The sequence below is a fragment of the Pinus tabuliformis genome, chromosome 8 (assembly GCF_031772625.1).
Source record: "Pinus tabuliformis cultivar Carrire ecotype Pingquan chromosome 8, CPIR1, whole genome shotgun sequence".
Taxonomy (NCBI): Eukaryota; Viridiplantae; Streptophyta; class Pinopsida; order Pinales; family Pinaceae; genus Pinus; species Pinus tabuliformis.
In genome coordinates, this window is record NC_142294.1 from 1,224,251,486 (window position 1) to 1,224,275,248 (window position 23,763).

The 23,763-nt window shown below is 35.1% G+C and overlaps 1 protein-coding gene across 1 annotated transcript in view; it reads left to right on the forward strand.

The window, feature by feature from the left end:
• LOC149239804 (uncharacterized) overlaps positions 1-19,007 on the forward strand; it is a 91,824-nt gene extending 72,817 nt beyond the window's left edge. The window contains exon 2 of the mRNA XM_089373546.1: positions 18,109-19,007. Within this exon, the coding sequence (XP_089229672.1) occupies positions 18,109-18,663 (555 nt within the window). The 3' untranslated portion in view covers positions 18,664-19,007. The remainder of the gene's footprint in view (positions 1-18,108) is intronic.
• The last annotated feature ends 4,756 nt before the right edge of the window (positions 19,008-23,763 follow it).

Here is a 23,763-nt window from a genome sequence, read left to right on the forward strand (position 1 = left end):
AAGGCGGAATAGTGGCAACGAAAGTTGGTTTCAGATAGGTACATTGACTGGTAACAGGCTGCAAAAACAAGGATGAAAACAGGGCAATAAACAGCAGGGAACTCCAGTTGCACAAGGCAAAACTGGTTTAGCGCAGGTAGTACACTGTCAGTTTGACATTCAGCGCAGGTATCCCCTTCGGGACCTGCGATGAAATGCAGACTGCCTTCACAGTGTCTGCAATGAAGAGATAAACTTTCGTTTTTCTTAGTTTTCGGGTCACAGATTGCTCAAAAATCAACAGTTTTTGGCCAAATCAGAAGCTATCAATCAAGTACACACTAAGGGATGAAAAGGAGGATGAAAAGCTATCACTAAGAGCTGTTCAGAGTCCTTGTGGATCAGCTCTTCAAATCATAGACATGCCCAGAAACTGAGCTAGAGTAGCTGCCCTCTACTTTGCATTTGAAAGATCCAAATGCAGTTCGATTCGGTACTCCCTGTGTTTATGAAATGAATAGCAGAAACACAAACAACCAACAAGGTACGATTCCCCAGCGGAGTCGCCAATTTGTTGTTGGGAAAAGTATCCAATACGGAATTACCCTATCCCACTCTAAGGGTGATAGTACCTCAGCAACAATCAAAGCAAAGCTATTTGAGATTACTTCTTTATGAGATGTAAGAGAGGGGAGAAAGAGATCCACTAACCGATGTCTTCCGCTAATGATTGATCCAATCTTCTCTCCTTGCTGCTTGCTCCCAGCTCCTTGCTCTTTCACTGGCCCAACTACACCAAGATCCTGCAAAATGGCGAGAGAGGGAAACTACAAGAAGCATACATTCATAACTGATTCAAGGATTAGAATAAATCAAATATACAAGTATAACAATACACCATTGAGACACATGCATATAGAAGAACCTCAAATGCTTTATTAATGGAAGAAGTAAAGTTCAGGAAGTGATACAACCATAAAAGGCCCAATCCAGCATCACCTCCCAGCAGAAAGAAATCTCCTCTTCACCTCCTTCAAAGCAAATCACCCAATAGTTCTATACTCAAACCAACAACACTTCCTTACATTCACAAGATTCCAGCCCCCCTAGACCTCATGAGAGAGATCTATATATAGGATTTTTGGAGAAAGGATGAGTAAGCTTGAGCTTGGCATGAAGCTGACTAGTGTCCTCTCTCACTTTAGTTATTCTTTAGTTCTTGAGTCCACTTGGAGGTTCTTGCTTCCACTTGGAGATCTAGACCCTCTTACTCATCACCAGTCGAATTCGCTGATCCAAGTGTCATTTTGGAAGCTTCCTGGGCATTGACACCTTGAGGAATGAATGTGCCACTTGGCCAAACTCGCCCAGTGCAGGTAGCCTTCTTTGCAGTTGACATTCAGCGCAGGTACACAGTGGAGCAGTTGACATTCAGCGCAGATGCTCAGTGGAGCAGTTGACATGATCCAAAATTGGCTTGTTTTTGAGTGTTTTCAGGTGGAGAACTGCTATTCAGCGCTGTGGTTTGCTGACCTTGTTCCTCTAGGGGTAGGAACAACATGATTAGGGACTTTGGATCCCTTAGATATGGACATTTCATGCTTCATGCTGTTAGGCACAAAAATGTCTTTAACACTTAGTCGACATAGAATGCCAACCAACATCATGGTGTATGGGGTCGTTTATCAAATGGCTAAAATCTAGTAGACTTAACCCAAAAATAAAGGAGAGCATGGGGGTTACTGGAACCATTCCTGAGATGGTTCTGATTGATGTGACCACCAGGATAGAATCAGAGCCAACACCAGGTTAGGTTCTTGCATTAGCTGTGGGTCCAGACATGGTGACAATATGCAGTGAAGGAGGCTCGGAATCAGATGAGGAATAATATGAACCAGGAGAATACTGGATATGGGGACTCGGAAAGCTATGATCCTGAACCCAACGGGGAGGGGTAATATGCCCAAGCGGAAATTGGGGATGAAGGCCTAAGAATCTCCATGAAAAATTCCTTGGTGGCACAATAATGGTAAGACACATGTGACACGGAAATGGTGAAGGGAGATCAACAATATGCCTTTGTCTCGATGAAGGGAGATAAATTATTATGTTAAGTCTTGGCTTGGCAATGGAAACCAAGCGCCCTTCACTTCAGTTGTGTTTGTGTGTGCAAGTGTATTTATTGATTAAGCCTAGATTGTTTTTGTAAAAAAGAAAAGATCTTGTTGAAAATAAACTGAAATTAACAACAAAAAAATGAACAACAAAACAATTAACTAAACCCCACCCAAACTGGGTTTGCAAACATTGTGCCTAAATCGATGGAAAACACACTAAAAAGGTCAATATATCTAATTATCGGTGTCACTGGGATCAAGTGACACTAGGCTGCTCAAAAGTGGTGTAGCAAGAACAAAAAACCAAAGAGGAAAATTGTTGCAAAAAGATAGGGAGATGGGTGAAACACTTAGGGCAACCAATGGGACCCTAAGGCCAATGACCAAACAAGTTTAAATATGAAACTATGGATGGTGACAACATATCTTTATAGATCTGAAACCGAAGGCTACAGATCTGGAAATTACGATTGAAAGTGTTGCAGAAACTTAGACTACTCACTCAGCTAAACTCCTCCTATAAAGGTGGAAGTGAACTAGAAGCCCTAGGGGGCTAAATTCCACTTCTACGAGTAAATTAGCGTATACCAAGGCCTAAGCGGGATGAAATAGAGGTCAAACAACCCAAGAGACAACTCTCGGCAAAACCCAGAAATAGTCTGATAAAAACCGAGAAACCCTAAAATCACAGGTACTGACCTGCTTTCAGGAGAGATTGAACTTTTTGGGCTGAAAGGTGCGCTATGAAGTCCAGATTACATTTTTTGGGCTATAAAGTGCGATTTCTTCTACGTGATCCCCGGTCAACAAATCTCGGAAAAATTGTCACCTCTGTCGCGGTTGGTTCCTATGACCTGCAGAAAAGACCAAAAAGCTTGCAGAAGTCAGAGATTTAATAGATATAGAGTTAAAAATCTAGGAAAAATTAAGAGACTTGAAAAAAGAAGAAACCCAAACCTGAAAACCGAAGGTCACAGAAGTTTCTAGATCTGAAGTATAAAACCACTGGAGTCACCAATTTTGTTGTAGTGCTTTATTCTCAAAGATGTACAGAAAGGACCCACTTAATATTGTGGATGACAAACAATATAAACAATATAAATGGCTGCTAAACATTGTAGATCTGCAGCAACTGATAGAAACAAAACCTGCCAAAATTTGTATATATGCCACAATCATAGTTGAACAACAAAAAGAAATAGTAATAACTCTAATCATCCAATGGAAACCATATATACAAAGAATAGTTTTATTATAACACCTATGAAGGGAACAAATAAATGTTACCAATCCCCCTCTATGGGATGGGTTCTTGGCTATCCTCAAACGTTTTCAACTTGTGTAGAGTCTCTCTCCTCTATAATGTGTAAACCCAACAAAAATATGGTGTGCGACAATGAAAATAATCAGAGTTTCAATAGTGAGTGCAACAATGAAAATAATCAAGAGTGAACAATGAATGGAAAACCCTTCTATTTATAAAAAATATTGAGTTATCCTCGAATAATGAGCAATAATAAAATATTATTAACCCCATTCTTCGAATAATCACTTCGAATATTTTATTATATTTGGTTGGGAGGGAAAAAGTATTTAAACTTTTATTTAGAAATAATAGATAAATAAATGATTTATTTATAACCTCAAGGAATTGGTTAAGGAATAATAAACAAATAATGATTTATTTAATTATTCCTAAGGGCTTTTGTCAAATTTGACAAGGAATAATAATTAAGTAGGTATTAATAAATTATGCCTAGAGAAAGATAAGATAATTAATAATTTATTTATTTATTTTTCATGATTGGGTCAAATATGACAAGGAATAATAATTTAACAACTGTTTAATTAATTATTCCTAGAAGAAAATCAAATAAATAGTGATTTATTTAATTATTCTTCATGGGTTTAACTATAAATTACTTAACAAAGGTGGTTTATTAAGTAATTTCTCACAGTGAAAGCAATTTTACTATGGTAAAACTGGTTTTACATGGTTTACTTCAATCCATATAATAAATTAGGCTAGATGATCAATTTTTTGGTGATAATAAAGAGCTCCAAATAAAAATTAACTCTATTCCTCATAGCTCATGAAGAAGAGCTCCAAACAATAATTGACTCGCAAACAGGGAAATATAACATTTTCTTCCCAACCACCCAAGCTAGACCCAATTGACATCACTACAAAACTTTCCACTAGACGTGTGTAATTTCCAGACATTTTACAATACAGAGCAAGTAAAGGTAATCTCCTAGTTGATCCATGAATTTTTTTTCAAAATACATGAGGGAATCACACAACACCAATGTTTTCAAGACCCTCTCCATGTCACCAAGGTGTTAGAGACCCACCATTCCAGGATATAAAAATGCATCCATTGAAACCCATATCAATCATCCAATTGATGGAACTACTGAAAACTGAACCTTGGCGATCAGTTTCAAAGTGTTGCACAATCTCTAAAATACATCAAAAAGAGGTTCACATGGGTAGTTAGTAGAGCTTTCTTTTGAGATGGGCACAACTAGAGTACTTCCAGCATTGACATGGCAACAAGTGATTGCGCCAAGTCATCTACTATACTGTATGTATGGAAAGCTCGGTTATAAGCTGCGTTATGATGTAATAGTCCCTTTGGGATCTTTGGAATTGCCTCAACTTTAGGTTGAGGGGTCTATAACGGCCAATTTAGTGTTTTAAGAGGCTCAACAGATGCTTTGGTTTTGGACTTAGTGGTGGACGAGGTCAATGGCTTGTCATATTGACGCGACCGAGTTTGTAGGTTGATATCAGAGGGATTAACCTCATCAGAATTCATCATAAGGATCTGGTAGTCACCAGGACCAGAAGGTTGAGGGGGATGGGCTGCTTGACCTAGGTAAGGTTGAGCAACGACAAATCCTTGCTAAGGGAAAGGATTTTTCAGCACTACCGATTGAGATGAAACTGCATTCTGAGGCAATTGTTGACCCTTAGAAGTTGCTTGATCTTCCCACATTTGGTGCATCAAGGGTAAGAGAGGACACTCATGTATATAATGGCCATGTACATCACAACATGCACAAGGCTTGTTTGTATGAATAACCTTGTTCTTCTTGGGCTAATTGTCATGTTGCTGGTTGTTGGTGTTAGGTTGGTTCCCCTGGGGTTCACTAGGTTGATTGCCTTGATCACCATGCTTACCCTTGCTACCTTTCCCCTTATTCTTTTTCTTTGAATTTTAGGGATTGGTTGCACTCTGTTGTGCAAATACTTGACCCTGAGGGGGGGTTTGCTTCTGAGGCTGAGGATGCATGGGAGGCTGTGACGCTAATGCTTGAGGGGTTGGAGTGGTCGGCTATGCATAGGGAGGAGCAATGGTTTGGTAAACCATTTATGGCCCTGAAAGCATGTTGCTAGCAAGAGGGGCATAAGTGTTGGAGGAACTGGTGCCCCCCTACGGATAGCCATATCTTTGTTGGGTATATGATGAAGGATGTGAAAGGGTTCCAATGATACCATTGGTGGCGTGAGATTCCCTTGGTGCATCGGCACTTCATGGCCGAGGGATGTCTGGAATGATGGTATAAACATAGCCGAATTGCGCATAAATCAGATCATATGTTAGAGCAGTTTGGAGAGCTTCTTCCTCGGTCTGAGGAAAATGGGACGTGACATATTTTCCAATGGGTGATAAAAGGCTCCTAAAAAACCAATCTAGGTAGACACGACCTTCGAAGGGTGGGGCACGACATATGCTCCTACTTCGACGCCACTCTTGAACATGGTCAGAAAGGTGAGTGGTAGAGGACTGACGGAATAAGGTCAATAGCTCTGTATTGGTGTCGTACCAGAGAGGTAACTAGAAATATGAAAGGAACACTTTAGCAAGTGTCGTGAAAACAGAATTAGATACGGTGGGCTGGTCTACATACCATTTTGCAGCGTCTCTAGTGAACGTGCATTAGAACGGCTGAAGATGAATGGAGTCAACAGTAATGAAGTTGGACAAACACCACATGTGGAAGGATCGTACATGGTTAGTAGGATCCTCTCCAGCATTACTCTCAAAATTTGAGATGTCTGAGGGAAGCTTAGTCAACATAGAATTCCAACCAACATCATGGTGTATGGGGTCGTTTATCAACTGGCTAAAATCCAGTAGACTTAACCCAAACATAAAGGAGAGCATGGGGGTTACTGGAACCATTCTTGAGACGGTTCTGATTGATGTGACCACCATGATAGAATCGGAGCCAACACTAGGTTGGGTTCTTGCATTAGCTGTGGGTCCAGACATGGTGACAATATGCAGTGAAGGAGGCTCGGAATCAGATGAGGAATAAGATGAACCAGGAGAATACTCGATATGGGGACTCGGATGACTATGAACCTAAACCCAACAGGCAAGGGTAATATGCCCAAGCGGAAATTGGGGATGAAGGCCTAAGAGTCCCCATGACAAATTCCTTGGTGGCACAATGGTGGTAAGACACATGTGACACAGAAATGGTGAAGGGAGATAAACAATATGCCTTTGTGTCGATGAGGGGAGATAAATTTATTATGTGAAGTGTTGGCTTGGCAGTGTAAACCAAGTTCCCTTCACTTAAGGTGAGTTTGTGTGTGCAAGTGTATTTTTTGATTAAGCCCAGATCGTTTTTGTAAAAAAGAAAAAATCTTACTGAAAATAAACTGAAATTAACAACAAAAAATGAATAGCAAAACAATTAACTAAACCCCACCCAAACTGGGCTTGCAAACATTGTGCCTAAATCGATGGAAAACACACTAAAAATCTCAATATATCTAATTGTCGGTGTGACTGGGATCAAGTGACACTAGGCTGCTCAAAAGTGGTGTAGCAACAACAAAAAACCAAAGAGGAAAATTGCTGCAAAAAGATAGGGAGATGGGTGAAACACTTAGGGCAACCGATGGGACCCTAAGGCTAACAACCAAACAAGTTTAAATATGAAACTATGGATGGTGACAACATATCTTTATAGATCTGAAATAGAAGGGTACAGATATGGAAATTACGGTTGAAAGTGTTGCAGAAGCTTAGACTACTCACTCAGCTAAACTCCTCCTATAAAGGTGGAAGTGAACTAGAATCCCTAGGGGGCTAAATTCCACTTCTACGAGTAAATTAGAGTATATCAAGGCCTAAGTGGGATGAGACAGAGGTCAAACAACCCAACAGACAACTCTCGGCAAAACCCAGAAACCCTAAAATCGCAGATACTGACCTGTTTTCAGGAGAGATCGAACTTTTTGGGCTGAAAGGTGTGCTCTAGAGTCCAGATTGCATTTTTTCAGCTATAAAGTGCGATTTCTTCTACGTGATCCCCCGTCGGAAAATCTCGGAAAAAATTATCGCCTCTGTCGCGATTGGTTCCTATGACCTGTAAAAAAGACCAGAAAGCTTGCGGAAGTTAGAAATCTAACAGATATAGAGTTAAAAATCTAGGAAAAATTAAGAGACTTGAAAAAATAAGAAACCCAAACCTGAAAACCGAAGCTCACAGAGGTTTCTGGATCTGAAGTATAAAACCACTGGAGTCACCAATTTTGTTGTAGTGTTTTATTCTCAAAGATGTACAGAAAGGACCCACTTAATATTGTGGATGACAAACAATATCAACAATATAAATGGCTGCTAAACATTGTAGATCTGCAGCAACTGATAGAAACAAAACCTGCCAAATTTTTTATCTATGCCACAATCATAGTTGAACAAAAAAACGAAACAGTAATAGCTCCAATCATCCAATGGAAACCATATATACAAAGAATAGTTTTATTATAACACCTGTGAAGCGAACAAATAAATGTTACCAGTCCCCCTCTATGGAATGGGTTCTTGGCTATCCTCAAACGTTTTCAGCTTTTGTAGAGTCTCTCTCCTCTATAATGTGTGAACCCAACAAAAATATGGTGCGCGACAATGAAAATAATCAGAGTTTCAATAGTGAGTGCAACAATGAAAATAATCAAAAGTGAATAATGAATGGAAAAACCTTCTATTTATAAAAAAATATTGAGTTATCCTCGAATAATGAGCAATAATAAAATATTATTAACCCCATTCTTTGAATAATCACTTGAAATATTTTATTATATTTGGTTAGGAGGGAAAACGTATTTAAAATTTTATTTAGAAATAATAGATAAATAAATGATTTATTTATAACCTCAAGGAATTGGTTAAGGAATAATAAACAAATAATGATTTATTTAATTATTCCTAAGGGATTTAGTCAAATTTGACAAGGAATAATAATTAATTATTCCTAGAGAAATATAAGATAATTAATACTTTATCTATTTATTTTTCATGATTGGGTCAAATATGACAAGGAATAATAATTGAACAACTATTTAGTTAATTATTCCTAGAAGAAAATCAAATAAATAGTGATTTATTTCATTATTCTTCATGGGTTTAACTATAAATTACTTAACAAAGGTGGTTTATTAAGTAATTTCTCACAGTGAAAGCAATTTTACTATGGTAAAACTGGTTTTACATGGTGTACTTCGATCCATCTAATAAATTAGGCTAGATGATCAATTTTTTGGTGATAACAAAGAGCTCCAAATAACAATTGACTCTATTCCTCACAGCTCATGAAGAAGAGCTCCAAACAATAATTGACTCGCAAACAGGGAAATATAACATTTTCTTCCCAACCACCCAAGCTAGACCCAATTGACATCACTACAAAACTTTCCACCAGACGTGTGTAATTTCCAGACATTTTACAATACAGAGCAAGTAAAGGTAATCTCCTAGTTGATCCATGAATTTTTTTTCAAAATACATGAGGGAATCACACAACACCAATGTGTTCAAGACCCTCTCCATGTCACCAAGGTGATAGAGACCCACCATTCGAGGATATAAAAATGCATCCATTGAAACCAATATCAATCATCCAATTGATGGAACTACAGAAAACTGAACCTTGGCGATTAGTTTCAAAGTGCTACGCAATCTCTAAAATACATAAAAAAGAGGTTCACATGGACCAAAAAACATGCAATAAATATTCAAGCTAGTTGGCTTACCTCCAGACACAAACACAACTAAGCCTTGTGAAAATGTACTCCTCTAACCGACCCATCATGCTCATCAAATCTATCAATGTTCCCTTCTGATAATGCCATAACTGAATAACCCCATTGTGATAAATGGCCAGGATCCATGGCCTTTTCATATAAAATCTCAACACCTTTACCTAGTTACTCCGAGACTCGAATTTGGTCGACATTGAAAACGATATTCCAACCTATATACCATAAAAGGGGTTTAATTAGCATATAGAACCGATACAAACCCTAGACCAAACCTCACGTGAAAAGTCATGAACAATCCAAACCATATGCCCCAATTTTATGTGGTATTTTGGTGATGCGTTATTATTTCTCCTTTAAGATTCTTATTTATAACAAACGTTGTGAGGCATTCCCCTCTTTTATGGGGAGAAATTGCTTAATGTGAATTGTATAGATGACCTTTCTCTCACTGCAAAGCTCATTCAATCATTTAGTGGAGGGAATGACACAATGCCTTGATATCGTCACTACATCAACAGACACCATGGTTAATCAAGAAAAGATAGAGGCCTTTATTATTTGGGCAGGAAGAATTTCTGGATTAGCTTGTCAATTAGGGGATTCTTGTTTCTTAAGATAACTTAAGGTTGAGTTCCCTCACTTTCCTTGATAGTTCCTCTTCATAGAAACTTGAGGTAAGAGAATTCAAAGAAACTCTTCAAGTTGGGATCATTTACGTGTTATTTTCACATATTAAGGAAGGAACTCAAATTATTTTTTGCTATTTTTTAGTATACCTTCATGCTTGTCTCTAAAATAAAAGCTAATCTTCCTAAGACCAATCATTTTGTTCAAAATAAACTTGTTTCCTCCTCTCCACCCCACACCACTTCTAAGGGATAACCCAATAAAATGGATTGAACTTGGTGTTCCGCAATGTAATACTTACAAATAGGATAGGAAAAAAGAAAAGGTGGTTCTCCTTTGACAAGAAGTATGAATATTTTGATGACAAAAAGGCACACGCCATCCTTGTTAAGCAACATTTTTATCAAAATTATAGCATAGCTATCACAAAATCATTCCCCGCTCTTCCTGTCGGCATTCTTTTGCACCTCTTGGTGCAATTGTTAGTATTATACTATTTGGTAAATAAACATTTACGACGAAATGGATTTTAGTTAGGCTCAATACTTTTATTTCGGGACTCTATTATTTATAGAGTTGTATTTCCAATAAACAGTAGTATTGTGATCATAAAATTAAAAAGAAATTTTAAATTATAAAAAAGGTAAAAAGTAAAAAGAAGTAATAGTGTCTAATAAAATATTGCTTTTTATTATATTTTAAATTTGTGTTTAATCGGTTAAAAATTTGTCTACTAAGATTTGAAGAAACAGGTTAATGGCCTAATATTGAGAAGCATCTAACACGAGTAAAAGTCTACCCCTTACAGACCAAGGGGTAATTTAGGTGGCTTAGTTTTCCTTGAATAATAGTGATGAATTAGCCTACACTGTTGTCCAATTTAGTGATGAGTGATGAGCCTCGGTATTGCAACAAGAATGTTGCAACTCCCAAGGCTACCAACTTTAATTATCAACACGAGGTTCGTACAAACTTAAGAGGTGTCAGCACTATATGTGTGGCATACAATGTGTCATTCCTTTGCTGTCATAGTGTAATGGAGTGCATGTACTGAAGTCAAATCCTAAACGAATTGTAGAAAATGAAATGTTTGAAATGGAAACTTAACCTATTGCAAGAAAGAAAGTACAAGGAAAGAGACAGAAATTCAATGCTAAATCACACCATGTCCTAATTAACTGCCAAGAAACTATGCTTTCCAATAACGCTAAATTATCATGAACAAAATGCTACTCTCTAAGAATGGAAGTAAGAAGCATCAAACATCACTAATGTGCAAGTAAAGGGACTGAAATAAATCTGTTTATATATATATATATATATATATATATATTCATGCAAAATCAAGTATGCAAACTAATGTCTTTTGGTGATGTGGAAGGTGAATTAAGGATCTTGGAGGTTGGATAGAAGGGTTATGAGATGGTTGGATGGTGTGGGAGACACTTGGGAGGCTTTTGGTGACTTCCTAGAGGTTTTTCACCAATTCGGCCTCAAAACAGGTCGTTTAGGGAAAACCTACAAGATGTACTAGAAACCTACAAGATGATCCTGTAGGAATTATAGGAAACCTACAAGATACAACCGAGAGCAAAATATGAGGTGTTAGAGGTGATGGGAGGCATAGGAAAGGTGTGTGATGGGTGGAATGGAATGGGAAAATTCATAGGATCACTCAGAGCTCAAAACCAAAGTCGGGAAATGGATGGATTCACTCAAAAATCTTGGAGAAGTTTCCTCATGAAATGATGAAATTGGTGAGGGTTTAATGACCAAGCAAATCAAATACAAATTGGATGGGACAAATTCTTTTATTAACTAGGATGTCTTAGGTCCCTATTCCAAGTGGAATCACTCAAACAGATCTATGTTAACCCATGCAAAAAAAATAAAAATGAAACATTACTAGTCGAAAATCTAGAAATTTGAGAACTAGTGAGCTAGTAAATCTAAGAAATGCCTAATCAAATCAAGTGAAAATGCAATGGGGTAATTTTTGTTATGAACTAGAATGGTTTTTGATATGGTGTAAGTGGAATTAATTCGTTTGAAGCTCGTTAGCATGCTCTAAAAAAATAGCAGAAATTTACTATTCTTTGCTAAAAAGGAGGTCCAACAATCTAGATTTGGGAATAAGAAGACTAATCCAAGCAACTCAATGATTATTATGAACTTCCAAAGCTTTTCCAAGGATGAAATAATTCTTGTGATCTTGCAAAATAACTTACATCAACCATTTAACTCAATCCTATAACAAGAAATCATTAACACTAAATACATAAATAGAAAGAAATAAAAACTAGATATGCATGTGAATAAGCAATGAAAAGAAGTAAACAAAACGATACAAAAAGGCTCTAAGGTTCTTGGGATGGCCAAGTCCAAGGAAACTCAGAGAGCTATGGAGGAGAACAAGATTTAGAGGCTAAACATGACACCAATCTTCATTATTTTCATTAATAGAATTACATCCCTGCAATAAAATAGAATGGAGCTGCAAAAATACAAGCTCTCTCCACAATAACACTAATGAAAAACTATCCCTAGAGGTAAGTTCGACTTGGTACTTATAAAAAATGATTAGGAATCATTCTCCATGAATGGAGGAAGCTTTCCCCACCAAATATCCCTTGGTTAGTGGATCTAGTCCCCAATACTAAGAATTTGCATTAAATGGAAGAGAACAGATTCCTAGATTTTCTCAATCATTCCCTAGAGACAAATTTGACTTGGTACTTATACAAAATGGTTAAGAATCATTCCCCGTGGATAGAGGAAGCTTTCCCCACCGAAATCCCTTGATTAGTGGATCTGCTTCCTTGATTGGTGGATCTGCTCCCTTGATTAGTGGAACACATTCCTAGATTTTCTCAATCATTGGAGTTCCACAATTTCTGCCATAATTCCATAATATCTTGTTGACTTGTTATTTATTATTGATCCTCCAATAGTAGGGAACAAGTCCCTAAATTATCTCCTCCTCCAACTCTTCATAATCTGCCCAATATTCTCATAATATTCCACAAAAATATATAATATTAGTCACAAATATTCAAATTCATAAACCTTCCTAATGAATATATTAAAGTTAAAAATAAATTATCTAATACAAAAAAAAGATGTTTAATGTGCTGAAGGATGGTCATAGGCCTTAATTTATGTTTTAAATTAGAGGCATGGGCCTTAATTTATGTCTAATTAGGAGGCCCATCAATGAGTAGGCAATAACTGTCACTCATTGTTGTCCTCCTTGTTGATTTCACAACTAAATTAATACAAATAAAAAAATAAAAGAAACATAGTTCAATATTTATTTGACAAAGATTTTATGTTGGAGTTACATGAAATATTCAATTATGTTGTAAAATAGAAGTCAAAATTAATAGTATTTAATAAAATATGGTTAAAATATGTAATTGTAAAGTGACCTGATAAATATTGGTAATTTGATATTATTTGAGTCAATTGTAAAAGAGGGTTAGGATTTTTTTCCCTCTTGAGTTTATGTGAAATTTAATTGGAAACCAGTTAATTTGTGTTTTCCTTTTCACACAAATATTGTATGGTAATTTAGTTTTTGTCAAAAAGTCATAAGATATATAATGAATATGAGTAAGTGTTTAAAAGGTAATAGATGATCAAACCTAATATGATAAGGGCATAAGTATGAAATCTACAAAAAGGGATTTAATTATCTATCCTAAAAACATGTTATATTAAGTATTCACACCTCTAACAAAATTTGAAGTACAATCCCGTGTATATTAATTATTAATATTGCACAATTAATAAAAATTGAAATAAATATCTGTCATATATATGTGTATAATATTATTATACATATGTTGTATATATTAATGTATATAGTTTTTTTTAAATATCTTTAAAAGGTTATTAGTTTCAATTAATAATTTTTTTTTTTCATTAGTTACAAGTTTTTATCTTTTTTTTTTAAGCTTTTATTTTTAGTGTGATTACTTTCTACATTGGTTTATAAGGCAAAGTTTAATTTGGTATATTATTTGGTGGTTGTTTTAAAATAAGTTAAATTATTTATGGAGAACATCTCATGGTTAAAAGTTATTATCAATCAAGTATACTTATAATTGTTATCAAAAAAATTATCTAATTTAAAATGTTTTTTTTTAATCATTAATTAACTTGTTTCATTTATTGATTACATAGTAAAATTATAAATTAGTAATATTATAGTTGATTTGTGTTATAAATTCACTTATAATATGTAAAATATTTAAATAATATGCAACACATTGTTATTTTTAGTTCTTGAAAAATGTGGAACCGACAATTATATGTTTCATCAACTTTAGATGCAAAATGCAATGCATATATTGATTCATCCTATGAAGTTGTATATTTTGTTGTTAAGACTTGAAAAAATTTCATGGACAATTACATTTGAGGACAATGCTAATCACCATGTTATAGCCCTACCTTTTTGGAGACAATGCTAATCACGATGTTGTGGCCCTACATTGTAATTGTAGCAGTCCTTTGACTCCACATGTTTTGGTGTAATGGATTAAGGATAAATGTTGAAGCCTATTTAAGAGCTAGCTAGGATGTCTCACATCTCATATCTAGTCAACTTCTCCTACCTATATATACCTTTGAGGGATATGAATAACATCTAATAATGAGTTTAAAACCCTCCATAACCTCTGCAAGAGACAACACGTTCCAACCTAATCTCGACCTTGTGTTATGGGTCCACGGGTTATCTAGACTAGTTGGCATAAGTCCTAAAGAATTTAAGAATGGGTGCCTCGACTTTACAGGCATATTGGCTAGTGGATAATCTAAGGATAGTCAAGCGTGAAGCTTCAATGAGTAGGAAGTGAACTAACCCCGACTCCAAGTTGGGGCGACACTAACGCACACAGTTAGTGTTCAGTGAGTGATACGCTACATCGTGAGTAAGTCTGGCCCGATTTACTGGGGAGCTCAACTCCTATTCTATTAAGGAGAGCAAGAAAGATCTGCAATTATGTGTGGGTCATTCCTTTGAGGTCTCTTTTTAAATTTCTCAAGAAGAAAAAAAGGTTTGAGGAGATTCCCCCACATGGAAATTGTGGAACCGAGACCACCTAGAGGTACTTGAGTTTCCTTTTCGGTGTGCACCTAAAAATAAAGAGAGGAAAAGTATTTTAACCCATGCATTGCTACATAAATATTAGGTAAATTAGGGTGATATAATCAACACTTTTGCTTTGGGGTTATACCTTGAGCTAGATTAATGGTGCATAAATATTAGGGAAATTAGGGTGATATAATCAACACTTTAGATTTGGGGTTATACCTTGAGCTAGATTAATGTAGTCAATATCTTGAGTTATTATGGTAGATGTGGAAATGAGAGATAGAGGACAAAAATAGATATGATAAAGTGCTCAAAGGTGAATTTAATTTTATGTGGGGTCTTGATAGGAACTCAATTGAGTCATAATTTACTTATAAGTCATTATATTTGGATTCCTTATTGTGCTTAATACACTTGTCCAATTCATTTAGAATAATTGTTGGGTGATTATCTATGTAATGTGTTTATTGAATGATTATAGTGATTGTTAATGAAAGGGATTAGATAGTGCACTTACCCCAACTACCTTCATGCATGTGTGATTGTGGACACAAAGAAATTGTGAATAAAAAGCATTGATTTCTCATTGTGATTAGTGTTAGAAAATCTAGTGTGGTTGGTGGCCAACAAATTTAGTGATTTCTAAATGATGCCATTAGTTTTGCCTATCCATAATTGTAAACAATAATGGTGTCTTTGATTATGAGTGGAAATATGTTCCACTTACCTTTGAAGTGACAAATTATTTTGTTGATAATATAAAAAATTAGGTGAATACCATACTAGAGAGTTCATACAAAGCTCCATGCAGCTACTAACAATTCAACAATTCCAATTTAACAATTTTATAAGCCTTTCCTTTCTTTTACACAGGCAGCTACTAACAATTCAACAATTCCAATTTAACAATTTTATAAGCCTTTCCTTTCTTTTACACTTTTAAGAGAATTACTAGGTTATATTGTTTTTATCAATATTCGTGTTGGCTTCGTCAACCAATTTTACAAGCCTGTGACCTCTGTCCAATAGTTTAAACTCCACTTGCATGACATCTGTGGTAAGTATTTTCCACTCATTCCATTTTCGGAATCACGTTAAACGTAACTTTTAAACGATGAATTTTCCACGACGCAGGAAATGGAATCGCTAAAAGTCTGATAAGATGGTCAAAAAGTAGATGTAGAAATATCTATGGGAAAATTAATTAATAATAATAAAGAAACAACCATGTGAATGAAGAGTTGGTAGAAGATATGTTGCCCGAGAAACCTGTAAATGTGAAACGGTGAAAAAGTAGATATAAAAATTTCTAGAAGGGAAAATTACTTAATAATAATAAAGATTAATTATGGTGTTAATATTATTTCTCTAATACTATTAATATCCATCCAATTACAAAGTTCGGCCGTACCGGCAAAAAGAATTCGGGAATTTGCTGATTGGGTTTGGTACGATGAATAATTCGTCAATTTGGTACGATTTTCGTCCAAGCTTTTTATCAATTTATGTTTAGCGTCTACTGTGCTGCTCCTGTTGAGTTGACAAACAGTGTGGCTGCGTAGAACAATGAAGCTCAGGCTCTGTGTAACATGGATAAGAATGTTGACAAATCCCCCTGAATAAAATGACATAAGAAATAAATCGAGTTTTTCAAATACATTTTATAAAATAACGCAGCTTGAGAATTGAAATTTTATAAAAATAATGCAGCGATCTTTGAGCTTTAATGCTAATTTTTTTTTAAGTTTTAATGCTCGTAGTTTTTTTTAGTTTTTATAAAAAAATTATTCGGATACTTTTTTAGAGGATTAATCAGAAAATTGGAGAAAAATAAACAATAATTTTTATAAAAAACAAAATAAAAAATAATAGTTCTTATATTATAAAAAAAACAATTTCTATCAAATTTCTCTATAAAATGTTAAATATGGTTAGAAATTTGATTAGAAAATTGATTATTTTAATTTTAGTTTGATTTTGGTATTTTATTATATATTTTTTAGAAATTGTTCTACCAGAGAATATAGTATAATCTAAAATAAATTACAGTATAATCTAAAATAAATTACTAGTACTAAAATGTAAAAAATTTATTAAATAATTAATTTAATTAAAAATGAATCAATATTGTCATTGACATTAAATAATATAAATAGCTCCTATATATATTTAGGAGGCATCATGTAACTCAATTGTTTTAAATGAGAGGTGAGTTAGTAATTTCTTTGTAATTGCAACTAAAAGAAATATAACTTCCATCTTAACAAAAATTATGAAATAATGAATCTGTTGCAAATTGGTACCTCTTTTATGAAAAACAAAAAACCTAATTTCTATATTTCAAAAAATTATAAATGGAGAAATTTAAACATAGTGATTTTTATATAATGACAAATTGCAAAGAAAGATAACTTCTCTCTTAAAAATAATTATAAAATAATAATTTTTTTGCAAATTGGTAACTCTTATAAAAAAATAAAAATCATAACTTCTATATTGAAAAAAAAATATGAACTAACAAATTTAAGTGTTAAATGGATAACTCCTATTAAAAAAAATAGAAAAAAGATAAATCAATGTTAGAAAAAATTATAAATCGTATAAAATGGTAAACTTTCAAATCCATTACTTTTATACAAAAAAAATAGAAAAACAGTAACTTCTATATTACAAAAAATTATAAAATGGCAAAATTCATTACTGTAAAAGATATAAAATGGTAAGCTTCCAAATCCACAGCTTTTATACAAAAAAAAAAATAGAAAAACAGTAACTTTTATATTAGAAAAAATTATAAAGTGGCAAAAAAATAGAAAAACAGTAACTTCTATATTAGAAAAAATTATAAAGTGGCAAAATTCAGTTTACAATGGATAAGGATTATGAAAAAATTAAAAAAAAAAAAGAATAAATTCAATATTAAAAAAAAATTAGGTATTTGTAATATGTATAATGTCGAATTTTTTTGAATTTTTTCCATATTGAATTTTATAGGTCTGTGGCATTTTGGTGCATTCTTCCCACGCCCACTGTTTTCTACAACGATCCTAGGTACTCCAAGATTCTGGTTAGTGCTTTCTGCTTTTAAAAAAAGAAATCTAAAATTCAATATAAAGAATTTAGTGTCTAGCTTGACAGTAATCTTCTAATTATTTATTAGATAATAATAAGTATTTTCTGGATTACTATCTGACCACCACTACCTTTATGTAAACCAGGTTTCGATGGCTAGCAGCATCCTCCGAGCAATTGGGCTATGGCTAGCAGATCACAGGCTGGATGAATTAATTGAAAATACTTCAGGTCGCGATATTACAGCAGAATCAAACAGACTGGGGATATTGCACTTTATAGAAAAGAAGGATAAAGCTGATAGTGAAAGGATGATGTGGGGATTGTTACGCACATATAATCAGATCTTCATGGAAGCAAACGTATTGCTTTATTTTAAGAGGATTTCAGGTGTTATTTCTATGGGTGGTCCAAATCATGGATTTTTCCCAAATCTCCATAAGTTCTGGGAAATGATAGTAGGCAAGAAAATCTTCTCTTCTCAGTTGTCTCAAAATTCCCCCAGAAGTCCACCCAGAGGCAAGAGCGTTATTAAAAACTCAAATGATTTTGTTAATAGAATATGTGGGCTTCACGAGAAAGGAAGCTCTAGATATGATAGACAGAAACTGGCGCGAGGAGTTGGGGATGGAAATAAATTATCGTTATGGACATTACTGGGAAACACCATGCTGTGTCCTACAGCCTCGCAGGTCATTTGATATGACTCCCAGATATGGAAGAATCTGGGATGCAACAGAAGTAAAGTGGTATGCTGGAGTAAGACGAATCTATCAGGAGGAAATATTCGGTGAAGCTACGAATAAAGCTCTAGATCCCACTCCCAAAGGATTAAAATTATTCGATCCTCCTGGAGAATATGAACCAGCAGGAATAGATGCAAATGGAGACTGGTTTAATGAGGATGCAGAAAGAAGTGCACAAGAATTATGGAAATTACTGGCATCTACTAATGCGTGGCCTGGTTGGGATGAAGCAAGAAAATATTGTAACCTAGAACAACGAGATCTTAGTATAAAGATCCCACTGATTCCCAAAAAGTAAAGTTGGCTTCGTCTGCCATGCGACTCCCTCCTCGCAATCCTTCCATATGTCTGTCAAGAAAGTCGAACAATGTGCATTCCAGGTGTGAGCTTACTCATCATAATATTGTTGAAAATAATAATTACTCCGCCATGGAGTGCAATCAATTTAGAGTTGAGTTGGTATGAGTTAACTGTAGTTTGAGTTCACTCTATATTTGAAAAGTAGGTATGAGTTAAGTCAAGTTCAATATTCTTTGTTTGAGTTTACTTTATATTTGGAATGTAAGTGTGTCTATGTCAAGTTATTTTGGATAAGTAGGGAGTCCAATTAAAGCATAAATATCTTTTTTATGGTTTATTGTAAGAATCAAGTTTTTGTGGTGAATAGAGATGAAAAACAACTCTTATTGTTTGTGTGTATTAATTTGATGATAAGGTAGTTGGTGTTTCAGTGTGGTGAAAGTGTTATATTATATTTTTCATAGATAATTTTTTAATAAAATTGGTTTTTTTATTTAAAATGTATTTTTGAATATTTAAATAAATTTAAAATAATTTAAAATATTAATTTATTATATAAAATTCATAATTAAAATTTATAATTCCACCCAATTAATTAAAAAAAAACAAATTGGAAAATATATATATTATTTAACACATATATAATAAACCAAAAAAATAATTGGAAAGTTTAATAATTATTTATAAATAACAAAAATAGATAAGCAATTTTGTTCTGTTTACTTTTTCTTTTTTCTAATCAAAGAGCTTTTATTAAATCATAAGATTACATCTAAAAGTACAACTTTTCAAAATTTTACTGGCTTCACTCTTACTAGATTTATTGGCGAGTAGGTACAAACTCCAATAAAAAGAAAACTTCCAAAAAAACATAAAAAGCCAGAACCAGAGAAGCAAATGATACCAACAAACCTACAAGATCAACATATATCCAACAACCATTGAAGAATTGACGACAGCAAGGTGGTCTAGTCCCAAGCTAGGATATGGTAGAGGTCCAAAGTCATAATGGAAATGTTTCTCTGGCTAGACCCACCTTCAAACCGATCCACCTTCTCTTCAATACACCTTTGCCCCCTCATTAGGCTCACCAAGTGATCAGGCATCTACCGTTGGTTGCACTGAAGATCGTCCATGAAACTTATGACAACATGTCGATTATCATGACGAGTGTAGTTGAGCTTGTCCAAAGTGATAATAATTTTCCATTGAACACTACCAATATCATTAGGTTAGGCGGGGCTAGTTATAGTTCCATATGGTTGAGCAAGAGTTGAGTCTATAGCCTCGCCCTATCCGTGATCTCCTCGCATATGCCCCCCACGTAGCCCCCTTTCTCCCAACCATCTTCTTGCCTATCCTCATTGGCAGTGCATTGTCAACTAGGTTGCTTTCTCGTTGATGGTGACACTCCAATCAAACCCCCACCCAAAATCAAATTTAACAACCCCAAAACTCCGGAGCTTCTAGCATAAACAAGAAAACCACACACAATGAGTGAACCAACAATCATTTTTACTACAAAACACTACATATACAAACCAAGAGGACCCCCACAATGGTTGGGTCAACTACCAGTAAACACCACATAAGCGTTGAAATGCTAGTGACCATAAAATGCACCTGAGGTCAACATGCAATTATAGCTATCTCCACAACTTCTTGTGTTTACCCACTAGGTCACAACGAGCTTAGGACCTCCAAACTAATACAAAGGGATGTTAAACGAGCTCAAACACTGCACCAATAAGTTCAATACCAGAACATCATACCTTATGGCTTCCTCTGCCCCCACCGAAATGGACATATAATGCATGCTACCAAGTGGCAAAAGGTTTTCCCAACAAAAGGTTTTCCCAACCTGACAAGTGAGAAGCTAAATGAAATTCCCCTAGTCTAAGGCCCTTGACCCCCTAACAAAATAACAAACCCACCACAGACTAGAGCTAACACAAAAGGTTTAAAATACAATGAACAACAACCAAAACCTATTGCCACATTACAATAGCTTTGAAACCAATCCCTTTAGAAAAGAAGCAGATAGACTGAGGGAGAGAACCATACTTTCTTACCTCATTCCAAGCATGGAGCTTCCACGACTCGTTTTGGAGCAATATCGGTGCACCCACTACATAAACTGGCTAGACAAGATTAATTGACTCTCTATAAAACCTCAAGCAACCTCACCATATTCTAGGACCCCAATTAAGTTTCAGTTGAATCAATCGTCCTCCTCTCCAACCTCACTGGACAAAACAAAAACATCCCTCAACAAACACTCCCAAGACGCACAGACAACTATCCCCATTATCCTCGCCACCCTACTTAGAAAATGCATGTTAAAATTACTCCCATGTTCATCTCATACAAGTATAAATAACCTACAAACAACAAACAGACACTCTTTCCTGCATCAATATCACAACACTGCAAGTCCACCTAAATTCCATTAAATATAGTAACTATCGAGTAACCCCAGCCTCCTCTCTCACACGAGGGTGCATGTCATTGGGTGCTACACCACCCCTCATTAAATTCCCAGAGGGTCATTGGGGTGGTGGGAACCCACCACAATCCCCACATCCCCATGCAATGACACCCCGTCAGAGAATATTTTGTTCAAATTACAATAATTTTATTTTTATTCATAAAATTATATATTAAATGTTGAAAGTTTGGAAGTGTTAATCCACTCATATTGTACTCATCATTAACAAATAATCATCCTATATTCCTCTTAACTTCATATTTATCAAGTCTCTAGAGCTGCAAACCTTCTTACAAATCTACTTTATAGTACAAAAAGTGTTACTTGATTCAATATGAACATAGAATCAATTTAGATTTATCTCAACTTTAATTTTATCAAATATATTAAGGTCAAACTTATTTTAAAATGCAAAATTTAAAAAGATTACACTTAATTTATACTTTCCCAATCCTTAACAAATATCATTTTAAAATAGATTTATTCCATCTCTGCAAGTGCACTCATATTTATTTTATTAAGTTTAAAGTCATAATTTTGTTTTTAGTAATAATACAACTATTTGTACTTTCCCAATCCTTAACAAATATAATTTTAAAATAGATTTATTCCATCTATCATGAGGTTTAAGTAATACAATTATTCAAGTTTAAGCCTGAGGTATCCCAATTGGTCGGATCCCTTTTTTCCATTTCATCGGCAATCTATCACGAGGTGCGAGTTCAATCTTCGAGTGCACTTGAGTCAGGCTTCGAAGGTGAAGCCAAATGGTATACGGCTACGACTCACCATAAGAAAAAATTAAAACTATTCAAATTTAAATTCATAATTTAGTCATCAAATTAATTAGCATATAAAAAAATTTTCTTACATGATAAAAAATTAAATATTTAAAATTAATATATTATAAAATATTTCTATATTGCAATTAATTTTTCTCGTTCTAACGAAGAATTATGATAAATATCGATGGATCACGGAACGAACAGCTAGGGTTGACAGTCGTTAGCAAGTGTTAATCTCCATGGAAGGGCGCAAAGGACGGAGCTCCACTCCCTCCTACAAGCAGGTTGTAGCCAGCTGAGGTAAGAAGCCAATAGAAGAGGTAAGAGGTATCGCCGAAGTAGGGAAAGAAAGCATGGAAGAAAAGCAAGAGGGAATTACATCAAAGGAGAATAATAGCACAAAAGAAAAGGAGGAAAACGAAAAGGAATAGGGGGAAAAAACCAAGGCACAGAAGGGTATATGTAAACCTAAAACTGAAGACAAACCCATAGTAGTTCTGAATGATCTTGCTCTGCAGGCACACAGGGACCACATGCGGACATATGCTATCATTTGTAAATTCATGGGAGTATGGCCCACTGAAAAAGCATTAGGACATGGATTAAATATCATTGGAAACCAAAAGGAAGCATTGATCTACATCTTGGGTCAAAGGGATTCTTCACTGTGGTCTTCAAAAATATTGAGGATAAAGACAGAGTGTTTGAAGGGGGGCCCTACTTCTTTGCAGTTGTTGGCCTCTATATGAGGCCGTTGATGATGAACTTTGACCCGGAGCGGGAGACATTCACTTCGGTTCCGATATGGCTAAGGCTTTACTCCCTTCCTCTTGATTATTGGCAAACAGAGTCGTTAATAGCCATAGGAAATAAATTAGGACGTTTTGTCAAAGCCTCAGAGGCCACCAAAAGGGGAAAATACACTTCCTTTGCACGAATTTGTGCAGAAATGGATCTATTCAGAGCCCTACCAGATGAGGTTATCTTGGAAGCTTTTGATGAAGAATGGGTTCAAACAGTTGATTATAAACATATTCCATTTAGATGTCACAGATGCCATGAGCATGGACACCTTTTCAGGGATTGCCCTCTCAGTAAAGAAAAAAATAAGAGCAAAGCTACCAATATGAAAGATACTGAAAGCTTTCATAAAGTGAGCCATAGAGGAAAAGGGGGCAAAAGAAGACTTAAGCAACATCAAGCAGAAGGGCCCCAGGCTAGTCTGAACAGGTACCAAGTACTCGAGAAAGAAGAAGATATAAAAAAAGCAGATCAGGGAATGGAGGGCAGTCCAAAGGAGAAGGAGAAAGAGGAAGGCAAGGAGAAAACAAAGGATAATAATAAATAGAAAGATGCTATGATGAGCAATGTAGAACTAGATATGGACTAGGAAATGACCCAGAGCTAGATGGACATGGAGGACCATGAACTACAGGAGATTTTTGAGAGAGAAAACCTAGATTTGGAAGGGTTCTTGAAACA